Consider the following 23,068-nt stretch of genomic DNA (forward strand, 5'->3'; position numbering starts at 1 on the left):
TCTTTTTTTTTTTTTTTAAACAAAGACGCCCTGTTCCGGGTCTCAGGTGGGAGAGTCATCACATTACACACAGGTATGATACAAGGAGCTACGCCGGCCAACATCACCGCGTGCTGCCGCGGGCCAGGCCATGTGCTGAGTGCGCCCCTCATCACTGACCCCCAGTCCTAACAACGTGCTGTGAGGGAGGTACCAGATGTATTGTTTTCATTTTACAGCTGGAATAAACACAACTCGGAGAGGTAAAGGCATTCACCCAGAGCCCCCCGTGTAGGCAGCAGCAGAGCTGGGTTCCCACCCAGGCAATGTGACTGCAGAGCCCACCTTTTCCATCCCTTGCTCTAGTGGAGAACCCTGATATTGGAGACAAAGGGGAAGAGAGGTGAGAGAACCCCAAGGCCAGGAAAAGCAGGCGGCACTGACCTTCCTTGTTCTCCCCAGAGCCCTGTGTGAAGAGCAGCTGGTACTGTCGATTTGGAAAGTTGGCTGGAAAAAACTTATTCATGAAGGGGCTGGAAGGAAAGACAAAGCAGGTCGGCAAACAGGACCCCCACGGGCTACCGCAGCCCCAACACCATCCCAGAAGTGCCCATTCACACGTCCTTCCTCCCGGCACCCTCGCAGTTGCCATGACGGTGAGTCCTCTTGACGAGGAGGAGTTCCCAGCCCTATTTCACAGATGGAAACGGAAGCCCGGAGAGAGTAAGGGACTGCCCAGGGCTGACTCCCCATCTGAGCAGGGACTCAAACACAGGTCTCTGGAATCCTAGTGCTTCCGCGCTGCCTCTTGGTTCTCGTCCAAGAAACACAAAGCTAGGCCAGACTTCCATGTAAAATGCAGCTTTAGAACAGGAACGGATGCCACAGTCTGGTCCGTGCACGCTCTGTGAGTCCCTTGTCAAGAATGCATATTCCTCGACTCTTCCACACCTATCAAGTCAGATGATCTGATGGTTACTGCCTACCCCCCACTCCATGACTCGTCAGGCCCGAGTGTTTTATAAACTCAGCTGGACTCAATCAGCTCAATGAATCACAGCCCCGAGGTGGAGGGGGGAGGAGCACCTCACGTCCACTCCTTCCAAGAGGCCTCCGCTGCTCAGGATGGGCTAGCCTCATCTCTGGAAAATGGTCTCAGATCACCCGGTGTACTCTGTGCCTTGGCCAGGCAGGGAACAGAAACTTTCTTTTCTGGATCACCTTCAGACAAAGATGAAAAAATCAGGGCCTCCTGGCCCAGCCTGGCCCTGGGGGCAGCTCAGCCCAGAAGACTACCCTGCCATACGCTAGCGGTGTGGCTGTGGGCGAGTCACTGCAGTGGCTCATCTCCTTAGCTCTACGTGGGAGTAACAATACCACCTGTCTCAAACCGTTGCTGTGAAGTGAGCGAGAAGGCAGGGGAGAGAGGCTTAGCCCAACTCTGGATCCACAACAGGGATGTAAAGAACTCTGAGCGTCTGTCAATGCTGGCACTTGTCCAGAGCCTGAGCTCAAAGGCATTTAGCGACACTGGATCAGCCTGACAGTGACTGATGAGGTGGGCAAATCCAGAATGGTGCTCCCACCTGGTAGGTAAACAGAGGCAGGCCAAGAGGTACCCAGGGCACAGCAGAAAGGCAGGGAAAGAGAGCTCCCTTTCTAAGACCCTGGTGGTTGGAGAAAGAAGATGTGGAGTTAAGAACTATTTCAGGGCCTGTTTCCCCACTTATCAAACAGGTTCCCCATCTGCAGGGCTGTGGCACAAACAAGAGAGCCCATTGAACCCAAATGTGGCAGGCACAAGTATGCAACCAGGAGTGGGCTTCCACAGGAGGGCTCTGAGAAGTGGGGGGCAGAAGCTGGGAGAGATGAGGCTGGAAGCCACCTTCAGCTCAGTTCACTGAATCACGTCTGGGAGATCCTGAAGCCAGAGCGTGTGGGCAGAGACAGAGAGAAGGCCCGAGGAGCTAAGGCCTTCACTGCAGACTGGCCTCTTCCGTAGGAGCTTGATGTTTCACTTCTGAACCAGCAGAGTGCAGTGGCTCTGGAGCCAGACTTCGTGGATTCAAATCCTGACTCTGCCACTGATTAGCTGTGTGATCTTCGGAAAGTTACTTAACTGTTCTGTGTGTTTCCTCATTTGGAGCACTACAATAAGATCTTTCTCTTAGTTATTAAGATGATTAAATGAATGCTTGGCAGCCTGTAACATTTTTCTTTTTTTAAAATTTTTATTTATTTATTATTTTTTTAAAAGATTTTTATTTATTTGACAGACAGACCACAAGTAGGCAGAAAGGCAGGCAGAAAGAGAGAGGAGGAGGAGGAGGCAGGCTCCCTGCTGAGCAGAGAGCCCGATGTGAGGCTCGATCCCAGGACTCTGGGATCATGACCTGAGCCAAAGGCAGAGGCTTTAACCACTGAGCCACCCAGGCGCCCCAGCAACCTGTAACCTTAACTGCCGCTTTGACTTCAGGTAAGAACTCTCTAGACTAATGACGTGGTTATCCCGAGCAAAGAAGGGTCGCTGGATAATGCAGGGCAAGAGTCAAGCAACCTGGCCGGTGAGCCTGAACTTGAGAGTGGGGGCCCGTCTCACCACCTACCCCCACCTACGGCAGGCCTGGGGCCTGGGTGGCAGCTGGTAAATGCTCACTGAGTGCCTCTGAAGGCAGACCTCTGCAGTAGGCAGAGACTCTCTCCAGCCTTCGTGGCTCACATCAAACCTAAAGGTCACTGCTTCCTGCTGGGAAACCACATCCTGGTGTCCTTCTCCCCTGGGAGTGGAAAGCAAGGGTCGATAAAACTGACCTTTTCTTCCTAGGGTGGTATATTTGGACCTTATGGGTCCTTTTCCCTCTAAAGGTCAGCTGGATGGGGTATGAGCTCAGAGATGATAAAAATAAGCTGAGGTTCCCTTGGCAGGAAGGCTTCTGGCGTGGGCTTGTAAATCTTGGTGGCTGCACAAGGTGAAGGCAGGCGGCAGGCTGGGGGGTGGCAGCAGGGGTGGAAAGATCCACGAGAATCCCCACCAGGGGCTGACTCGGCTCGGGGCCAGGCTCTTCCAGTCCCTTATCAGGTCTGTTCCCCCAGTCCTCTGGGGACTGAAGGACTGCTGGGAAGCAGTGGCCAGCCCACCCTCTATAATCTGTTTCCCCCTCACTCCTGCCAAACTGGGAAGAATATGGGCCTCGAAGTCAGACAGACCTGGGCTCAAACCCCCTGCCTCTACCAGCCACGAATCCTGGTGGTTACACAACCCTGGTTACACAACCCCTCAGGGCCTCGCCTTCCCTGAACCCCACCTTCGGACCCTCTGGTTTGGATCCTGACAGAGGTCTGCCTCCAAGTTTGTGAATATAAACAGCTTATGGAAATTCTAACTACACTGTAGACTTTCGTTGAGAAAGTATTTCAGAAAACTCAATCTGACTGAAAAAGAAAAATAGTTTTTGGCTCAGCTTTCCATATAACATGATTAAATTATGCTTTCCTCCCTTTTTGCTCAAATTATGTGCATCTGATTCAGTTTTTCTCCATGTAAATTTTTCAAAACAATTTCTCTCATCCCACCGTTTTTGGTCCGTATGAAATTTTTCACAGGACAGCTCTGATGCCGTGTGGTGAGCGCCCCTCCTGCCCAAGGTTACCTGTTGTGTTTATGAGGTCTGATTTTGCCAGGTCAAATACTGTGCTATAAATTTCATCAAGAAGATGATTCTTCTGGTAAGTTTTAGTCACTCATCTATTTTACCATATGCAGTTTCAGTTGCTATTGGTTCTCTGTCAATAATTTCTACCAGTCGGGGCGCCTGGACGGCTCAGTGGGTTAAAGCCTCTGCCTTTGGCTCAGGTCGTGATCTCACAGTCCTGGGATCAAGCCCCGAATCAGACTCTCTGCTCTGTGGGAAGCCTGCTTCTCTCTCTCTCTCTCTCTCTCAGTCTGTCTGCCTCTCTGCCTATTTGTGATCTCTGTCAAATAAATAAATAAAATCTTAAAAAAAAATTAAATAAAAAAGTAATTTCTACTAGTCAAAATTATGAATTAGTTAAAAAAGACATAAAATACACCGGGTTCTCTGAGGTGGTGGTTGGGTCACGGGGAGGCCCGGGAATGTCAAGCCTCTCACAGATGAAGGGGTGGGATGGATGAGAATTAGGGGGACCCTAATCAGCATGGGGAAGGAGGGGTCCCAGTGCTTGGAAGTGACTGCCCCCACCGTCCCCCAGATCCATCAGAGAGCTCTGCCCTGTGAGGTTGGGTCTGCCACGGTTTTGTGAGGTCCAAATCACTCAAGTAGGTTCTCTAGGCCTTCATTTTTTAGGACGGGGGCTGGACTAAAATTCTTATCAGATGGCCAGAACAAAGCTGCATGGGGAAAGGGCAGGTAGTGTTGAAGACAACACTGAACTCAGTCAAAAGACTAGAATTCCAGTCCCAGCTGTATGATCCTGGACCAGAAGCACAACTCATGGCGCACTTGGTACGGTGCTTGAGCCATGTTATAGTCGTGGCTCACCTGATCCTTCCCACGCCCCAGTGAGGAGGTGCTTGCAGTGTCTATGTTTTTTTTTTTTTTTTTTTAAAGTGTCTCCGTTTTATAGGAACTGATGCTCAGAGGACTTGAGAAGCTTACACAAATTATCGAGCTGGCAGAGCTAGGCCTCGGTTCCAGGGCCAACATCTCCTGAACCCACCCTCCTGAGTACCACAATGTCTTGCCAGTGTGCCTAGGGAAACAAGGCCAAACCCAACTGGCTTTTGATGCCTTTTGTGAACAGGCCCGGCGCTTCCTCTCTGACTACTGCAGAAAGATCCCAAATGCGCTTTCACTGCACACAGATCTTCTACTCCTAGCTTTCCCCTCTCCTTTGTGCCTCTTCCAGGTTTCCCACCCTTCAAGGCTGACTTTTAGCTGCGTTCCTTCCTTCTGGGAACCTCCATAGTCTACAGGCCACCTTATGGTCAGTGATTCTCAACCCGACACTGTATCCACCTAAAGGGACCAGATGGAAACAGGCGGGGAAACTTTTGGAGTCACAAGCTAGGGGGCAGACTGGGAACATAACTCTGATTTAGAAACAGGGCTAGGCAATGCCAAATGTTTACAACACACAGAGAATTGGCCTGTCCATGACATGAAGAGCAGTACCCCTTCAGGGTCCCAGCCTAGGTCCTTCATCCCCGCTGACAAACACAGCACGTGCCTGTCTGAGCAGGTGGCAATGAGAACACGGCTCTGGGGCCACTCAGACCTGGGTTTGAATCTTGGCTCTGCTGCTTATCCATTGTGCGATCTTGGCAAATTCCTAATCTCTTTGAGCTTCAGTTTCCAAAGATAACAGAAGATTTAAAGCAAAAGCTAAGGGCGCCTGGGTGGCTCGGTCATTAAGTGTCTGCCTTCCGCTGGGGTCATAATCCCGGAGTCCTGGGATCGAGCCCTGCATTGGGCTCCCTGCTCAGCAGGAAATCGCTTCTCTTTCTCACACTCCCCCTGCTTGTGTTCCCTCTCCTGCCGTCTGTCTCTGTCTCTCTCAAATAAATAAATAAATAAAAGCAAAAGCTAACCTTGTAAGTCACCTGGCAGGTTAGCACAGGAAGTAATAGTAACAACAACAGTTAACAATTATTGGACACATTAGGTGTCAGATACTGGGCTAAAAGCTTTCCCATGACCCATGAGGAAGGTTCAGTTATTTTCCTCCACATTCGGCTGAGGAAATTGAGGCCAAAGAGATTAAGTGACTTGCCCCAAGACACAGGGCTATTAAGTAGCAGAGTCTGGATTCAAATTCAGGTAATCAAATTCCAGAGGCTGTACTCCTAACTTCTCACTCTACTGCCCCTCTCTCAGCAGGAAACAAGGTCACGCGTGAGAAGCCGGGCTTACCACGAGGTGCCAGCAGCCTAAAACACCTGGCAGGTGGCGCTGCTGTTACCCGTCTCAGCACCGTGACAAGTGACATCCTGGTACTACAATGTGATTAACCTTCCCAACAACGGCGGTGGTGGGAAATACCCCCTGGATACTCTTGTCAGTCCCTGGGAGGGGACTGTGCCATAGAGGTTACAGGTCTTGTTCTAGCTCACCCACGCTGTACCGCAGGGGAAAGAAGCCCTTGGATTGTACAGCCAGGATTCAAACCTGGCTCTGAATGACGCCAAAGGTCATGTTTTCATCCAGGACCCTGTACTGGCTCCTGAGAAAGCTGCTTCAAATGTTGCAGAGATGCCTTCTGACCTGATGGTGTGGGACAGGGCCAGGATCCCCAGCACGAAGAAATACATGGACAGCAAGAGGTTGATGTACTCCTGGGAGAATATCTGAGGCAGAAATAAAAAAAGAAACAGGAAGTCAGGGTTGCCCGTGGCTATGGGGAAATCAGAGTCCCCGCTTCTCTTCTGGAGGTTGGTCTCATCCCTCTGGAGCTAGGGAACAGTGGGAGGAAGAATCTCAGAGAGTGCTAGGGGCCTTCTAGCTTCTGTGGCTACAGAAGAAAAGGGAGCAACCTCAGGCCCCTGGAGGGACACCCAACAGAGTCTGTGTGTGCCTGGTAGCTCCATTATCTGGAGACGGGCAATACTATGTCTGTGCTCAGAGTCCTGGCATGGAATCATGTGGGAGGACAGTCCTGAGTGCAACCCCCCAAGGGAGCCTCAGAATGCACTCTTCCAAGTTTCCTTCTCCCTGCTCAAAAATCTAGGGAGCCCCCTATGGTGGCTACCAAGGCCCCAAGCACGCTACTTGTAAGTCGCTTGTGCCCTGCCCCATCGTCTACATGATGGTCTTCTGGAGGACTCGTCCAATGGTGATGGCTACAAGCTGTGACAGGAGACCCTGCCTGCTGCTGCTTCTCAGTCTTACTGTCAAGTGAAACTGGGATATGTTCTCTTTTGTGATACTCCAAAGCTGCCTGTCACTGCTGGACATCCTGGACTCTGGGGAAGGCTCTGCCATCTCCTTCCGCAGTCATCCTCTCCTTCCTGAGTTTGCTCTCTTAAGGGTCTCTGGCTGGGGGGGATTCATGTGCTGTGGTATGGGGCACAGGGGCACCGGGTGCTCTCAAGGAGGCCATTACAGAATCTGTTTAAAGCCTGTCTGTCCACACTGCTCCCCTGCTTAAAGCCTCGCCTTCACAAGCTCAAGGCCCACACCCTCCCCGGGCCTCAGCCCCTGCGATGGCCACCAAAGACCTTCTCAGCTGTGGCTCACAGCACACTGGGGCCACACCAGCCTTTCTGAGGGCCCTGTCTGTGCCACAGCCTCACCACTAGGCAGCTGGCCTGTGCACACACTCTTCTGCTGCCCTGGACATTCTCCCCACCCTTCTTTCTTCGACTCTCAGCTCAGAGCAGCCTTCCTTGATACAACCACCCCTCATTAACTCAGCTCACGTGTACTGACTGTCTACCATGTTAACGGCATTGTGTGAACTCTGGGGACACAGCAAGAAATGAGGCATCAAAGTCCCTGCCCCCATGGAGTTTATGTGCCAGCAAGAGAGAAAGAATCTCAAAAGATACAAGTATGTAATATATTGTCAAGTGGTGATGGGTCCTCAGAAGAAAAGCAGAGCAGGGCAAACAGAGAGAAGAGGGGAGAGCTGCTCTTTTAGACTAGTAGTCAGTTGAAAGTTTCTCAATGGGAAGATACTCACCTTGTTCAGGAATAGAACCTTAACAAAGTGAGGGAGCCACTGTGAGGGTATTCGAGGGGGAGAGCATTTGGGGCAGAGAGAAAGGTGAGTGCAAAGGTCCTGAGGTGGGTATGTTGCTTATGTACGTGGCGAAGAGTCAGGGCCTGTGAGCCTAGAGCTGAGAGAGTTAGGGGCCCAGTGTGAGGAGATGAGGCTGGGACCGCTGAGGGGCAGAGAGACCCTACAGTGCCGTGAGAAAATCTAGATTCCTCTGGGTGAGTCAGGCCAGTAGTGGAGACCAAGGGCAGGGCTGTGACATGACTGGATGTCCTGAGAGGATTCCTGTGCTGCTGTGTGGGAGACAGACTTCCCAGGGCAAGAGTGGAAGCAGACAGCCCGGTGAGGAGGGTACTGCAGACTCTGGCGGACAGAAGACGGTGCCCTTGACTGCAAGTGCAGGGAGGACGGCTCCCCGGGTTTGCGGCCGGCTGAGCAGTGAGGTAGGTGAAGGTGCTGCTGTTGGAGGTGGGAGCAGGGCAGGGGCGGAGGTTCATGCTAGCTGCGGGGCTCTTCTGTGCTTTCTTGTTGTTACGCCTTGCTTCTGCAGCACTTCTCAGGACTGTAGCTTCACATTTATCAATGTGACTGACTGGTGTCCATCTCCACCAATTAACAAGAGACTCCTGGAGGGCAGGGATGGTCAGTTTTTCTCACTTGGGGCCTTGTATACAGCAGGCACCCAGTTAATGTTTGCAGAATGGATGGATGAGCAAAGCAGTGGCCTAGAATGTGACTACCGTAAGAAAAAGCCCTATGAACATACTTCATAGGCACGTGGGCCAAGTTTTATGACGATGTGGTCTACCTCTCAGTAGTGTTCCTTTCCCCTGGGCCCTTAGGAAAATCTCTCTGGCTGCAACTTAGAGCGAGTTGGCTGGACTGTGTGGCCTATGGACTGTGCACCCAGTCTCACCAAGCCTGGCTTTCTCTGTGTTTTAGCTGCTGGAAGCGCAGAGCAACCCCAGTATCAGAGCCATTCTGACAAAAGTACATGTCTTTCAAGTTTACGGCCTGGGTTCACGGTATGGCCCTCACCCAAGGCTTTGTTTTATCCTATTTTAATTTGCTCTTTCACTCCAATTTCTTCCTTTACTTTTTTATGCTTATGCTGCTGGGTAGAATTTTTGTATGCTGCCTCAGAGCAATCAGTTTTAAATGAGGTGGAATCAGATACATTTTATAATGTTGAGAAACATCCCAACCAGCATGGTGGCGGGGAGGAAAGGGGCCAAGGGATCCCACCATTCGGAAAACCAATTCACAAGCCGCCAGCCTGGAGTTTGGGAGGAATCTGTTGGCTGTGTTGTCCAGATGGCCCCCTCTCAGAAATCCCAGTGTGGACCCTCTAAAGACACGAATAAGAGGTATGCTGTGTCCTCTGGCGCATGGCAGGTTGGGGCTTACCCGCCTGCAGTGGGGGACAGGCAGAGCATACAGTGGCTTAAAGAAAAATGCTCCTACCCTCCACTGCCAAAAATTTCTTTCTGAGGGAACCTAGCTAAAGGAAAGAATCCCAAGTATTAAAAATGTCAGAGGGTCTTGAGGCAAGGGCCTGCGGATGTATCCCTGGCACTCAGCATAGCAGAGACCTGAGAAATCTCTGCCAAAAGCTAAGCTGGAGGCAATGGGCCAGATGTGCAGACGGCCTCAGAGGGATCTCAAAAGTACAGGGGAGAGAAAAGGCAAACAGAGGGAGATGCACCGCACAGCTCTGTTTATGGAAGCTGGACTCTCAGTAGACACAGACAGACCGACACCTTACGTTTTATAAGGAGACACACATCTGAAGACAAAGCAAACGCATCAGAGCAGGTGTTTCTTGTGGACAGGGACATGGAGGTGGGACATGGAGGCGGGCACTAGGGGTGGAGGGGCGCCTGGCATGGACTGATGACGGGATGCTATGAACCGAAGCATGGAGTAAATCCAACTCTTCACCCAAGGTCCAGGGAAAAAAAAATCCATGAATACCTAATGTTACTTGATGCACGCTGGTTTGTAAGAGTAAAAACTGGAATGATTTCTTTTGTTTAAAGTGGGGTGCGGGGGGAGCTGGAGGTGAGTTGTGGTCAACCTGCCTGTGGGGGGATTCTGAAACCATTAAGCAGCATAGTTCTGATCCAACAATGAGGGAACGATGGGACAGGAAGCAGGTGTTAAATATTACGTCGTGGACTCACTCACAGACTGGCAAAGATGAGGAATTCTGATGCCACCCCATGCTGGTGAGAGTCAAGGCAGCCAGCCCACTATTCCCCATCAGGGGAAACGGAAAAGGGTGCCATCTTTTGCGGGGATTTGGAACTATCTGTTCAAACTACAAATGGAGATGCTACATGACCTGTTCCTCCTACTGCAAATACACTTGAACACACGTGCCCAGGCGGAGATCCTGTACCCCGGGGCTGGCGCTCGCAGCAGCACCGCTGTGACATCCCAGCACCAGACATCCCTCAGAGGCGCAGCCGTAAAACAGAGCCACAGGCAGGTGTTAAGATTAATGAGGCAGACGTGACTGCACAGATTGAAAAAATCTCTACAGTAAACACCCTGTATCTCATACATATATTTGTTTTTAAGTTTTAACATAAACGTAAATCTACGCGGAAGATCCAGGAAAAACCACACTGGGGAGAAGATTATGGCTCATTTATGTCTTCCCTTAGACCGAAAATGTTTTTTTCGCCATCTACCTGTGTTTTTAACACGTTAATTAAAAGTCGTCCTTGAGAGCTTTTCAGTGACCAGGGAAAAAGCGCTTGTGAGGCACGACTGCAAAAACACAGGACACAACACTACAGCTAGGATGGCATCATACTTATGTGACAAGCAAGCTTATTAAAAGCCCGAAAGGAGACATGCCCAAACGTTAATAGTGACTGTTACCTCTACGTATTTTCCCCCCCGCTCTTTAAAAGTTTTCTGCATATCTTACTTCCATAATCAGAAAATAGTATGTGTTATAGTCAAAAAAAAAAAAAAAAAGAAGAAGAAGAAGAAAAGAAAAGCTTCAGAAGAGTTTGCAGTTAACATGAGAGAATGCTTATGATGTTATTAATGGGGAGTGAAAGCAGCAGCTACAAAACTGAGTACGCCACGTGGCCACAGCTACGGAGAAACCATGCACCGGGAGAACAGCGCAAGGACACACCTCCAAAGGGAATCTGTGATTGTCTCTGGTAGTGGGGTTTTGGATGACTGCTGTTTTCCCCTTTTTACTTTTCTGTGTTTTCCACGTTTTCAACACTGAGCCTGTGTAACTTTTATTGGGAAAATAAACCTCGGTAAATTAAAGAAAAAAAAAAAAAAGGCAATTAGTATGGTAGAGGCGCATTGGAGACACAAGCTATACCCCGTCCCAGCATAAACAGTACAGTGCAAACCAAAATGGTATCATGAAAACAAAACAAAAAAGCCACACAGAGAAAAGAAATAATGACTATGGGAAAGAGTCCTAAACGCCATCGGTGGTTATCTCTGTGTTGGCAGTTGGTCTAGAGGTGAATTACCAGGACTTTTTTTTCCCCCTGGTTTCTTTATTTTCTACAAATGAACATGCATATCTCCTGTGATGGGAAAAACAAAACAAAACAGAGTTATTTAAACCAAATAACACAACGGGTGGTAAAGGACTTACTTTGAAAAAGAGATAGAGCCCCAAGAGCGTGCAGCTGGCGATGATGGGGAAGCGGGCGGCGTCCCGGCTGGTGATAGTCTCCGGCATGTCCGAGGCGTTCTAGAGCAGTCAAGAAAGGTGCCTGTGAGTCGGGGGTGCAGTTGTGGCCTCTGGGGCTGCGGCTCATTCACCTTCCCACCACATCTTTCCGACCCCAGGCTTTGGCAATGCGGTTCCCTCTGCCCACCCTGGGGCAAGATACCTCACCCTGCCATTTTGCACGAGGGCCATCTGGGCCCCAGCAGGGCACGTGTGGCATATCTGGGGACAAGAGTGATGGCAGAGGCAGTTATGGCATGAAATAATTGAGAGAAAACCCTGGATACTGTGACAACAGAGCAGTCCTAGACCTCATGAGAACTATTGCCGGTTTCCTTATGGATTAGCTACCAGGTAAACACGATGAATTTGTTATTCAATAGGTCTGAGTAGAAACAACCCAACAACTGATAAAACTGACAGCAACTGAAACTGTACACAGGCAGACGCCAACTGCAAGGAGAAGCAAATCTTGACAAAACTTACACTTAAGAAATTTGACTGGGGAAACTGAATCTGGTAAGAGTAAAAGCCACAATTAAATCCACAATGGCAGATGCTACTGTTGGCGACAATGTGCTTTGGGTAAAGACACAACAGAGGATAAATATTTACATGAAAAAACCTGGATGTAGTCAAAATAATTTCAGTACTTTAAAGAAGGAAAAAAATGGGAGTGGAGCAACAGCACAGAATAGGGATTTTATCAACTTCATAGAATTCCAGCCAGAAAACTTTTTTTTTTTTAAGGATTTTATTTGTTTATTTGACAGAGAGACACAGCGAGAGAGGGAACACAAGCAGGGGGAGTGGGAGAGGGAGAAGCAGGCTTCCTGCCAAGCAGGGAGCCCGATGCGGGGCTCGATCCCAGGACCCCGTGATCATTACCTGAGCCGAAGACAGACACTTAACTGAAAAAAAAACTGCCCCTCCCAGAAAACTTACTTACTTTCTTCCTTTTTTAAAGATTTTATTTATTTATTTGACAGAGAGAAATCACAAGTAGGTAGAGAGGCAGGCAGAGAGAGAGGGGGAAGCAGGCTCCCTGCTGAGCAGACAGCCCGATGTGGGCCTCAATCCCAGGACCCCGAGATCATGACCTGAGCCAAAGGCAGACGCTTAACCGACTGAGCCACCCAGGCACCCACCAGAAAACTTTCTAATGAGAATCCACCAGTGGCAGTATAATTCTGGTTTAAATTTATACTAAAAAACACAAAGTTGAAAGCTTTCAAGACCATCATGCTCTCTCTCCATGCCCTCTCAGCTAAGCAGAATCCTCAGTCATCAAGGACCTTGCCAATGTCACTGCCATGAAGCATTTCCAGATTTCCCACTGGCTAAGCCTCCTCTCCCACTGCAATTCTCCCTGCACTTTGTATGTCTATTCCACTTTATATCCTAGCTACCAGAGGTCTTAGTAATGACAGATGAGACTTCTGCTCAAGTCAAAGTCAAGTTCTCTCTCCGCAGGCTCATCTCAATGCCTAAGATTCCACCATCACCATGTCTATCCGGTGAATAAGGCACCAGCACCCTGGGGACAAGGGATCATGTTCAGCTGCAGAGTCTCATTAATTTTTTTGGCTCACGGCTGCCTCTTAAAAACCAACAGGACAAAACATGCTCAAGGGGAAGGTGCCTGGAGAGGGCAGATTTCGGGTCAGGCAGACCTTCTGCCCAACAAAGGAAGGAAAAATGCAGAAAGGGAAGGAGACAGGGCAGAGAGCAGTAAGCCCATGCAATGGCCTCGAAATGGAGCAGGGATGTGCATACACTGTTGGTTATAGTGCAAAATGGTTAGCCTTTTGGGGAGGGCAACTCAGCAGATGCACCAAACTGCAATTTACATGTGCCCAAGGGCACCGAGAAGGTTCACAGAGCAGGAACCACAAAAAGTTCTTATTCCTCACTCTTTTTTTTTTCTTTCTTTCTTTCCACCCTCACTCTTAATAAGAGAAGCTCGAAGTGAAGTGCACTGAGATTCCAGTTTTCATCTGTCAGAATGGCGGAAGTCCCCACTGGGTAACAGACTGAGCTGTTGAGGCTACAGGGAAATAGGTGCTGACCCTTGGTACCTTCAGGAGGGTAAAATCGGTTCCTGCAGAGAGCACACTGTCAGTATCTGTCAAAATCACAAGTGCATACACCTTTGACCAAGCACTTCCACTTCAGGGAATTTTTCCTACAGACAGAATTCACACGCATGCAAACAATACACATAAAGTATGATAAAGGCATTCAGTGCTCTAGTAAACGGCTTGCTGGGTGACTGAGGCACATCCTTTCCTCTCAGAGTCTCAGTTTACTCCTCTGTCAAATAGGATCATAGTCTCTAGCTTCATTTACCTCTAAAAGGGCCGAGAGATTTCAACTAAATGAGATATGGGATGCACAACAGCCTGGCAAAGTATAAAGTGCTGTAACTGTGTATGAGGAGCTGGGACTGTCAGGGAGAGGGGGAGGGGGGAGGCATTTCCCCAAACCCCAGCATGTGCCTGACTGAGGTGGCGGGGAGGGAGACCACCTTTCTGGAGTACCCAGGGGCAGCTCTGCTGGGAGGAAGGGGTGGGGTGGGTGAGCAGTACTGACTCCCTCCATCTCCCCCAGCCCTGGGTGTCTGCTTTTGGCAACAGGGTGCTGTGGGGCTGGGGAAAATTTCCCCACCCCTCTGTGTACCTCCACAAGTTCAACGTATGTCCCTCTAGCAGGAGCAGAGGCCCAAACGTAAATTAGACAGTTATTCATCTCAGAGTCCACAGGCAGGCAGGCCAAGACCCTGACATGCAGAGAGAACACCACGATACAGTGTGACACGTGACAAAACAAGACATATACTGCTGCGATACCCAGCCTGAGTGCCAAATGGATGGGAGAGGGCTCTGATGCCAGAAAGTGACTTCCAGCTCTGCCTCTTTCCAGCTGTGGGGCCCAGCAATGTTATTTCTCTCTCTCAGAGCCTCAATCTCCTCAGCTGTATGGTGAATTTCGGGATTCTATGACTTTCTTTTTTTTTTTTTAAAGATTTTTATTTATTTGTTTGAGAGAGAGAGAGAACGTATATGTGCACAAGCCAGGGTGAGAGAGAGGGAGAGGGAGAAGCAGACTCAACACTGAGGAGGGAGTCCAATGCGGGGCTTGATCCCAGGATGTTGAGACCATGACCTGAGCTTAGGGCAGACACTTAACCAACTGAGTCACTCAGGTGCCCCAGGATTCTATGAATTTTTTTTTTTTAAAGATTTTTATTTATTTATTTGACAGAAATCACAAGTAGGCAGAGAGGCAGGCAGAGAGAGAGAGAGGGAAGCAGGCTCCCCGCTGAGCAGAGAGCCCGATGCGGGACTCGATCCCAGGACCCCGAGATCATGACCCGAGCCGAAGGCAGCGGCCTAACCCACTGAGCCACCCAGGCGCCCCGGATTCTATGAATTTTGCACTGGAAATACTTAGTATTGTGCCTTGAGCTGTCACATGAGCTGTCTAGACTCTGTACTATTATAAGTAGTAGTAGTAGTAGTAGTGATATATAAAGAATCACAAGAAAGCAGATGGCACTTAGGCAAAGCCTTGAAGGTCAAGCATGGGTTCTGGTAGGGTGTAGGAGCCAAATATATACAGAGTTGAGGAATTTGCTTTGTGTACAAGTCAGGGAAACAGGAGGCAGAGGTAACTGCAGTTGCAGAGCACAGGGGATTCTGGTCTCACCTACAAACGAGCGTTAGGGCTCATTTCCACATATTCCTTTCTTCCTTTCCTTCCCCCCCTGCTTTTTGAAAAGATTTTATTTATCTAGGGGCGTCTGGCTGGCTTAGTGGGTTAAAACCTCTGCCTTCAGCTCAGGTCATGATCCCAGGGTCCTGGGATCAAGCCCCACATCGACTTTGCTCAGCGGAGAGCCTGTTTCCCTTCCTCTCTCGGCCTACTTGTGATCTCTGTCTGACAAATAAATAAATAAAATCTGTAAGAAAAAGATTTTATTTATTCATTTGTCAGAGAGAGAGAAAGAGTGAGCAAGCACAAGCAGGAGCAGCAGGCAGAGGGAGAAGCAGATTCCCCAACTGAGCAGGGAGCCCGATGTGGGACTTAACCCCAGGATCCTGGGATCATGACCTGGGCCGAAGGAAGATGCTTAACCGAATGAGCCACCCAGGTGTCCTCCACATAATCCTTTCAATTCAGCCCTGTATCCTGGGTGGAAAGAAGCTTAAAATTACTTGATGACAAGCCAAGGTTGGACACACATCCCACTATACAAAGGACTCTGGCTCCTCTATGGTGACTGTGTAAATATCCAAGCTGCCATGCTGAGTCAGAATGTGAGACTGGAAATCTGACAGTAACAGTAATAAAGGTTAACACTTAGGAGAGTGTTTTATGTGCGAAGCCCTGCTCTAGGTGCTATATGTGATTTCATCCTCACAAAAACTCTGTGAAGCAGGTATTTTTAAAAGCTCCCCTTTACAGATGAGGAAACTGAAGCTCAGGGAGGTAAAGTAACTTGCTTAAGGTCACACAGCTGGTGAGTGGTGGAGCCTGGATCCAAACACAGGCAGTCTGGTTCCAGTGTCCCCCCCCCCCTTTTTTTTTTTTAAAGATTTTGTTTCTTTTTTTTTTTTTAATTAAGATTTTATTTATTTATTTGACAGAGAGAAATCACAAGTTGGCAGAGAGGCAGGCAGAGAGAGAGAGAGGGAAGCAGGCTCCCTGCTGAGCAGAGAGCCCGATGCGGGACTCGATCCCAGGACTCTGAGATCATGACCTGAGCCGAAGGCAGCGGCTTAACCCACTGAGCCACCCAGGCGCCCCAAGATTTTGTTTCTTTATTTGACAGACAGATCACAAGTAGGCAGAGAGTCAGGCAGAGAGAGAGGAGGAAGCAGGCTCCCCGCTGAGCAGAGAGCCTGATGCAGGGCTCGATCCCAGGACCCTGAGATCATGCATGACCTGAGCTGAAGACAGAGGCTTTAACCCACAGACCCACCCAGGTGCCCCCCAGTGTCCCAACTCTTAGCCACTACTTCCTAGATGACCTCTACCTTTCCTACCTGGAAATTTGTGCTAGCAAGTTGTGACAAGATTCTCAGGGAGCTTGTGACAATGTAACAATCAACCTTTGGGGTGCCTGGGTGGCTCAGTTGGTTAAGCATCTGACTCTTGATTTTGGCTCAGGTCATGACCACGAGATGGAGCCCCATGTAGGGCTCTGCACTGGGCATGGAGCCTGTTTAAGATTCTCTCTCGCTCTGCTCCTCCCCTCACAAACACCCCCCCACCCCAAACAGTTAACCTTTGTTGTTACAAAAACATAAAAAGTTGTTAGGATTCTCTACCAATTCGATGTGGGTTTTTAAGCCAGATGCTCTTAAGCAAATGCAAGAGCTCCCAAAACACAAAACGTAGTTAGTGAGAGAGAAAGAGTGTGTGAGTGTGTGTGTGTGTGTGTGTGAGAGAGAGAGAGAGAGAGAGAGAGAGAGAAGCTGACACAAATAGCCAAAATAAATTTAGCTTCCAGTGACATTGTGGATGTTCAGTTATCAGGGCGGAAGCAAAAGCATCAAGGGAAGACAGATGCCCGGCTTCGAGTCATTGGCTCAGCCCGAGCTCTGGGAGTGCTGCTTCCAGGCCATGTCCTCGAAATGATCTGGGACTTGTGGACCATTCTGTTCATTTCACCCCAGCTGGAGACCCCAGGGTCTCCTCCTCTTTACACCACATTCACTCATTCACCTCACTCTGCTTCCTAAGCATTTCTAGAACTCAAACTGGCATCCCCCCCCAACCAAATCCTGTGCCCCACTGCAGTCTTCACGGTGACCACATCACCAGCCTCCTTCCTGTTCTCCCTCCCGCCCATCACTGACTCTACCAGGAGCTCTTTTGTGAAGCCTAGACCTGAATGGATCCCCCAGTCTGGCTCAGAAAGCCCTGGGACTGGACTGCTGCGCAGCCATCACACAGGAACTGAGGTCACTGCTGGTGGGCGTATAAACTTATACAACCTCTAGGGAGCGTAATTTGGTAAGATCCATCTAAATCAAACATACACATGGCCCTTAACCCCACAAATCAATTAAAAAAAAAATCCTACAAATACAAACAAGTATGACGTAACAAACATATAAGGAGATGAATTTCAGCATGGCTTGTCATAGCAAAAGACGGACACTCATCTGAACAACCCGTGGAGAACTCTAAATCAGAGGTTCTCACATGAACACCCAGAAGAACTGTCAGGAGGGCTTGTGAAACAGACTGCCCGGCCCACAGTGAGTCTCTAACTCAAAATCTGCATTTCGAACCAGCTCCCAGGTGACGCTGTGGCCGCTGCTGCTGGTCCAGCAATCATACTCAGACCAGTGCTCTAAACAAATTGTGGGACACAGGCTGGATCCCACAGAGCTGTCGAAGAACATGACCACTCCGTACGCACAGATATACTGATCTCCAACATATACTTGGTGAAAAGAGCCAGGTGCCAAAAAGTGGACTTATAACAAAATGTTAAGTTATACTGCAAAAATGCAGAGAAAGCATATGCTTATTTATTTGTAAAGGCACAGAACTTCTTGGATATCCAAGAAACAGGTAACAGGGGGTGCCTCTGGGGAGGGAAGCTGAGTAGCTGGGTGGGACGGAGGCTTTCACGATGCCCTCTGCACCTCTGGAATTTTATACCACAGGCATGTGTTACTTACCCTCCCTGACATAAAATGAGGCAGATCTGCAGATATGGACAGGAAAATGACCATGACACAGCGTTAAAAATAACAACAAAAAAACCATGTCAAGTTACAGAGCAGTATGTAATATAAAAATCCACTGCTCTAAAAATAAATTTACATCTGTGTATATACACAGGCACACACACATTTATATATACATAGAAAAGTTCTGGAAGATTACACACCAAAGAGCTAACTAGGTTCCGTCAAGGAGTGGTACTGAGGAGGCTTTTCCTTTATACTTCTGCATGGCTTGGAATTTTTTTTTTTTTTACAAGTGTGTGGTCATTTTGTAGCTATGAAGATGAACTACTGTGTGGCCTTCAGGATTCTATCATGCAGAAAGGCTGCAGGCTGCCTGAACATCTTTCTGTTATGGACTCCAGGGCCCTGCCCCGGGGGCTTTCATCGCACTGCTCGCTGCCCCTCTGAATGCACCCTGCAAAGCCATGCCTCCCTCTCTCCTGCTCTGCCTGCTGAACTTTCGCCCGTCTCTGCAAAGGCAGCTGCGGCCTCCTCTGGAAGGCGTATCAGGATTCGGTTTAGTTGGCGGCTTACACATCTGTTTCTCCGTGGGGCACTGAGCTCTGGGAAGACAAGGCCTGGCATTTGTTGTCCCAGCACCCCTGGTACCCAGCCCAGGGCCTGGCACAGAGCAGAAGCCCAGTCCAGTTGGCTGAGGGGCTCCTCTGAGTTACAGGCCAAGGGCCTTTGAAGTAATCTGATCCCCAGCTATTGCTTGGGTTGGGATTTGCTCCCTTCTGGGAACACAGGTCTCTGAGAGGGATGGGCACCCCTCTAAGACTGCTCCTCCCATGGCTACTTCTTCCCAACACACTCCTGGATGCTCCACCTTCTTCTCTCCATGATTTCACAATTTGCCCTGCCTGTTATGGACAACTTGGCTCCAGAGATAATTCTGTCCTCACATGCCCTCTCTCAGCTGGCTTTAAGGTCTAACATTGGTGGGAAATCAAAACTCCTGGGCCCCCACACTAACTTTTCTCTCTCCTTGCCACATGACTGGGAAACATGACTCAGGGTAGAAAAAGGGAGTTGCTGGCTTTTTTTCCCCCAGGCCCAAATGCCACTTGTGTGGGTCTTTAGAGGCACATATATCAAGGACAGCCTTGGACTAGGTTTAGCAACACCTAGTTCTGCCCCTTATTGGCAGAGGGATCAAGAGTAGTCATTTCTTTGATTCTCAGTTTCTTTCTCCATAAGACAGGGAAAATAAAACTGGTTCCATCTGTAACATTCAGTTGCTGGGAGAACCAAAGACGGTGAAGGCTTTGTAAATTTCAGAACATCCTGGTTATTGGTGGTGGGTCTGGCTGTCTGCAATTTCACGCAGCCTGCAGGAGATGGTGGGCAAGGTATTCTAGAGGCCATGGTGGATGGAGAGCTCTCTTCTATGCACATCCTCTGTTCCCACCACACCAGAGCTTTGACCAACTCTTCAGCTGTCTTTTTTCTTTAAAGATTTATTTATTTGAGGGGCACCTGGGTGGCTCAATCATTAAGCGTCTGCCTTCGGTTCAGGTTATGATCACAGGGTCCTGGGATTGAGGCCCACATCGGGCTCCCTGCTCTGCGGGAAGCCTGTTTCTCCCTCTCCCGTTTCCTCTGCTTGTATTCCCTCTCCGTCTCTCTCACTCTGTGTCAAATAAATAAATAAAATCTTTAAAAAAAAAGATTTGAGAGCGAAAGAGAGGAAGAGAGAAAGTGCACAAGCATGAGCAGGAGGGGCAGAGAGGGAGAGAACCCCAAGCAGAGAACCCCAACCTCGTCGCAAAGATGGACGCAGGGCTTAATCTCACAAGATCGAGATCACGATCTCAGCAGAAAGTAAAAGTCAGACGCCTGAACCCTGCTTAGAAGAGGCAGAATGGAAAGGCAAATAGAGCCATCTAAGCCCTGACTATTTCCCTTTGTGTCTGCCCAAAGAAGGACCCAACAGAGAGTTCTCTGATCTTGGGTAAGGAAGGTGGCAGACCTCAAGTTGTGTAATGGTTTGAAAACCCGCACTTGAACAGTTTCAAAAGTGGCAGCTGCCTTGCGGACCTGCCCTCTTTGGGTAAGACAGCTTCCGCTTAGGTTCAGCTTCAGGTTTTGGTGGGGGAGGAGCTACAGATTAGGAGGGGAGAGGGTGCCAGGAAGTGAGAAGCAATCGGTTCAAGGGGCTGGAGAAGGCTTAATAGGGTAGAAGATGGAGAGAGGGGGAAATGATGGTGCCTTCTAGGTGTCCAATGGGACATATGTTGAGAACGATCAGGAATGGGTCTGGCCTGGTCTCATAAGGGAGCCCAACAGCAGCTCAGTAGGTGAGCTCAATTTGGTGGAGAGACTGTCTTAGGGAGCACAGAGAGAAATGCTACTTCAAGGTAGGGTTAGGGTTTGGGGGGTGGGAACAGGGTGAGGAGTTAGGAACAGGGTCTGGGCTCAGGCTAGGACAGGTCCAAGACTGGGAGTGTCTACCACTCAGGAAGACCAAACCAGCAAAAGAAGGGGTCTATGCTTGGTTAAAAAGAGAGGCACTGTGGTGCCAGGTTCTGAGGGGCTGGTTGAGTGAAACTGGTCTGAGAAGTGAAGCCAAAAACTGGTGCCTGAGCTGCAGCTATATCCTTGGCTTAATTTTTTTGAGGTGGCTCAAGGGCCTGATCTGGAGGTTTTATTTTTTTTTTTTTTTTATTTATTTATTTTTTTTTTTTTTTTAATTTTTTTTTTTAAGATTTTATTTTATTTATTTGAGAGAGAGAGACAGTGAGAGAGAGCATGAGCGAGGAGAAGGTCAGAGGGAGAAGCAGACTCCCCATGGAGCTGGGAGCCTGATGTGGGACTCGATCCCGGGACTCCAGGATCACGCCCTGAGCCGGAGGCAGTCATTTAACCAACTGCGCCACCCAGGCGTCCCTGATCTGGAGGTTTTAGAAGAGTACACTATGGGTCACAGATTCCAGTTAGACAGGTGTCACAGTTTCAGGATGCCAGAATTTGCCCTAGGGTGGATGAGGCAGGGTTCCGAATAGAGGAATGACAGGGGACTGACTGTACCACTCAGTTGTGAGGACCAGCGCCCCAGCAGGTACAGACGGGGGTTGACCCAGAACCCAAGAAGAGGTGTCCCATATGGGATAAGCAGCCAGAGCAGAGGGTGGGGCCGGCCTCGCTGGGTCCAGCAGGCTCAGAATAATACACTGCCCGAATCCCGGTGTGAGGATGACAGTGTTTGCAGCATGACGGACAGAGGCAGGGATGTGTCAGGGTCCGAGCGGGGGCAGAAGCCGGTCCCTGTGAGGGGAGGTGTCAGATTCCGGGGCACCCAGGGCCAGCTCCCGGATATGGTCTCGGGATGGGGAAGCGGTGGCGATCCATGCCGTGAAGGGTCAGTGTATGGGGAGAAGAGGGGTCTGTTCCGCCAAGGGCGGGAGGGAGGGTCCGTGTCAGGCGTGTCCCAGGTGGGAGATGGAAAGCGCGCGCGGTTTTGCCTCCGACCCTACCTTGCCGCGGGCGCAGCGCACCGAGCGCAGGGCACCGAAGAAGATGGGCAGCAGCGCCATGAGCAGGAGGCTGCCGTAGGCCAGCGCGATGCCCTCGGGCGTGGAAGGCGGCCGCGTCGTGCCGTTGGCTGCGCCGCCTCCCTCCGCGCTGCCGTTGTGCGGGTCGCTGAGGGCCGAGTCCATGGCGACGCTGCGCTCGGGGTCCGACTCCAGCTCCGGCCGCCGCAGCGGAGACGCAGACGCTAAGACGGGCGCTGCGGGGAAAAGCCACGTTCCCTTAAAGAAACAGGAAGTGACGTGCTGCCCTCGCCGGTCCGCGCCGCGCACGCGTGCGCGTTCACGTCTCCCCGCCCGCGCGCCCTCTAATGGTAGAGGAGGGCCGGGCGACCAGTTGCTAAGCAACTCGCGATGGGTCCGGAAAGGAACTCTGAGACCGCTGTGCGGGGCATCCATCCCGAGGGGGACCTGAGGATCCCATACCCCGGTCCCAGACGACTTCCTCAATCGCCTTTTCCTCTCCCCACAAGACCTCATCCTGATAACTCAGAATTTGTTCATTCATGCATGATTCATCCGATATTTAATTGTTCCTTGACTCTTTAAATATTTGAGTGTCCCATTATATGTCAGACGCTGCCCCAGGCTCTGGGGACGCAGAGAGGAACAATACAGGCAAAAGTTCGTCCCTATACTCGTGAGGCTTGCACTTTTAGTGCGGTGGTAGGGGAAGGGATTAGGAAAACAATAAAATGAAGAAAATAAATAAAAATATGGAGTCTGTAGAATATTGGTATGTACTTATGTATTCTATAGTATGTTAATGGACATAAATAATTCAGACAGGGGCGCCTGGGTGGCTCAGTGGGTTAAGCCGCTGCCTTCGGCTCAGGTCATGATCTCAGGGTCCTGGGATCGAGTCCCGCATCGGGCTCTCTGCTCAGCAGGGAGCCTGCTTCCTCCTCTCTCTCTGCCTGCCTCTGCCTGCTTGTGATCTCTCTCTGTCAAATTAAAAAAAAAAAAAAATTCAGACAGACCTCCCTCTCTAGGAATCTAGTTCACTTCTGCATTTAGCTTGGGCCAGGGGACAAAAATCAGGGGGTTGGCTATGCAGATGGGAAGTCCTGAGGAGTTTCCAGTGTATAGGTGTGTAGGGCTGAGGAGGAGGTGTGGGCAGGAGTAACCTGAATTTGGGCACAGACCCATGCTGTCTGGGGCTCCTGGCTATGCAACTGCTACCCTAGTTACAAGCTGAAGGAAGTATGTGGCCGGCAAACTGAGAAATTTGCACCATGCAGACACCAGGCACTGGAGAAATTTTGGGCCAAGTAGTGGAGAAAAAAATCATGCTCTCCAGGAACTGAGGAAGTAAGCCAACCTGAAACCTGGAAAGGAAGGTCCATTCCCCCTCCAATGTCCCTTAAGTACCCTGTAGTGAAAAAGTTTAACTATGT

At 49.8% G+C, this 23,068-nt stretch overlaps 1 protein-coding gene across 7 annotated transcripts in view; it reads right to left on the bottom strand.

Annotated features, from left to right (window-relative positions):
* The window catches only part of HM13 (histocompatibility minor 13), a 41,449-nt gene extending 19,551 nt beyond the window's left edge, over nt 1–21,898 (bottom strand). For 4 of the 7 annotated variants that reach the window (XR_006386141.1, XM_044263288.1, XM_044263286.1 and 1 more), the window contains exons 1-5: nt 21,618–21,898; nt 11,315–11,413; nt 10,829–10,957; nt 6,222–6,304; nt 424–512 (exon numbers count right to left, since the gene is read on the bottom strand). Coding sequence is in view for 6 of the 7 variants with exons in the window: in XM_044263288.1 (XP_044119223.1) it covers nt 424–512; nt 6,222–6,304; nt 10,829–10,957; nt 11,315–11,413; nt 21,618–21,800 (583 nt within the window). In the remaining variant the exon portion in view is untranslated. The remainder of the gene's footprint in view (nt 1–423; nt 513–6,221; nt 6,305–10,828; nt 10,958–11,314; nt 11,414–21,617) is intronic. The other 3 variants (XM_044263289.1, XM_044263287.1, XM_044263285.1) reach the window with 1 other exon arrangement.
* Nucleotides 21,899–23,068: the final 1,170 nt, after the last annotated feature.

The sequence above is a fragment of the Neovison vison genome, chromosome 8 (genome assembly GCF_020171115.1).
Source record: "Neovison vison isolate M4711 chromosome 8, ASM_NN_V1, whole genome shotgun sequence".
In the NCBI taxonomy this organism is placed as follows: Eukaryota; Metazoa; Chordata; class Mammalia; order Carnivora; family Mustelidae; genus Neogale; species Neogale vison.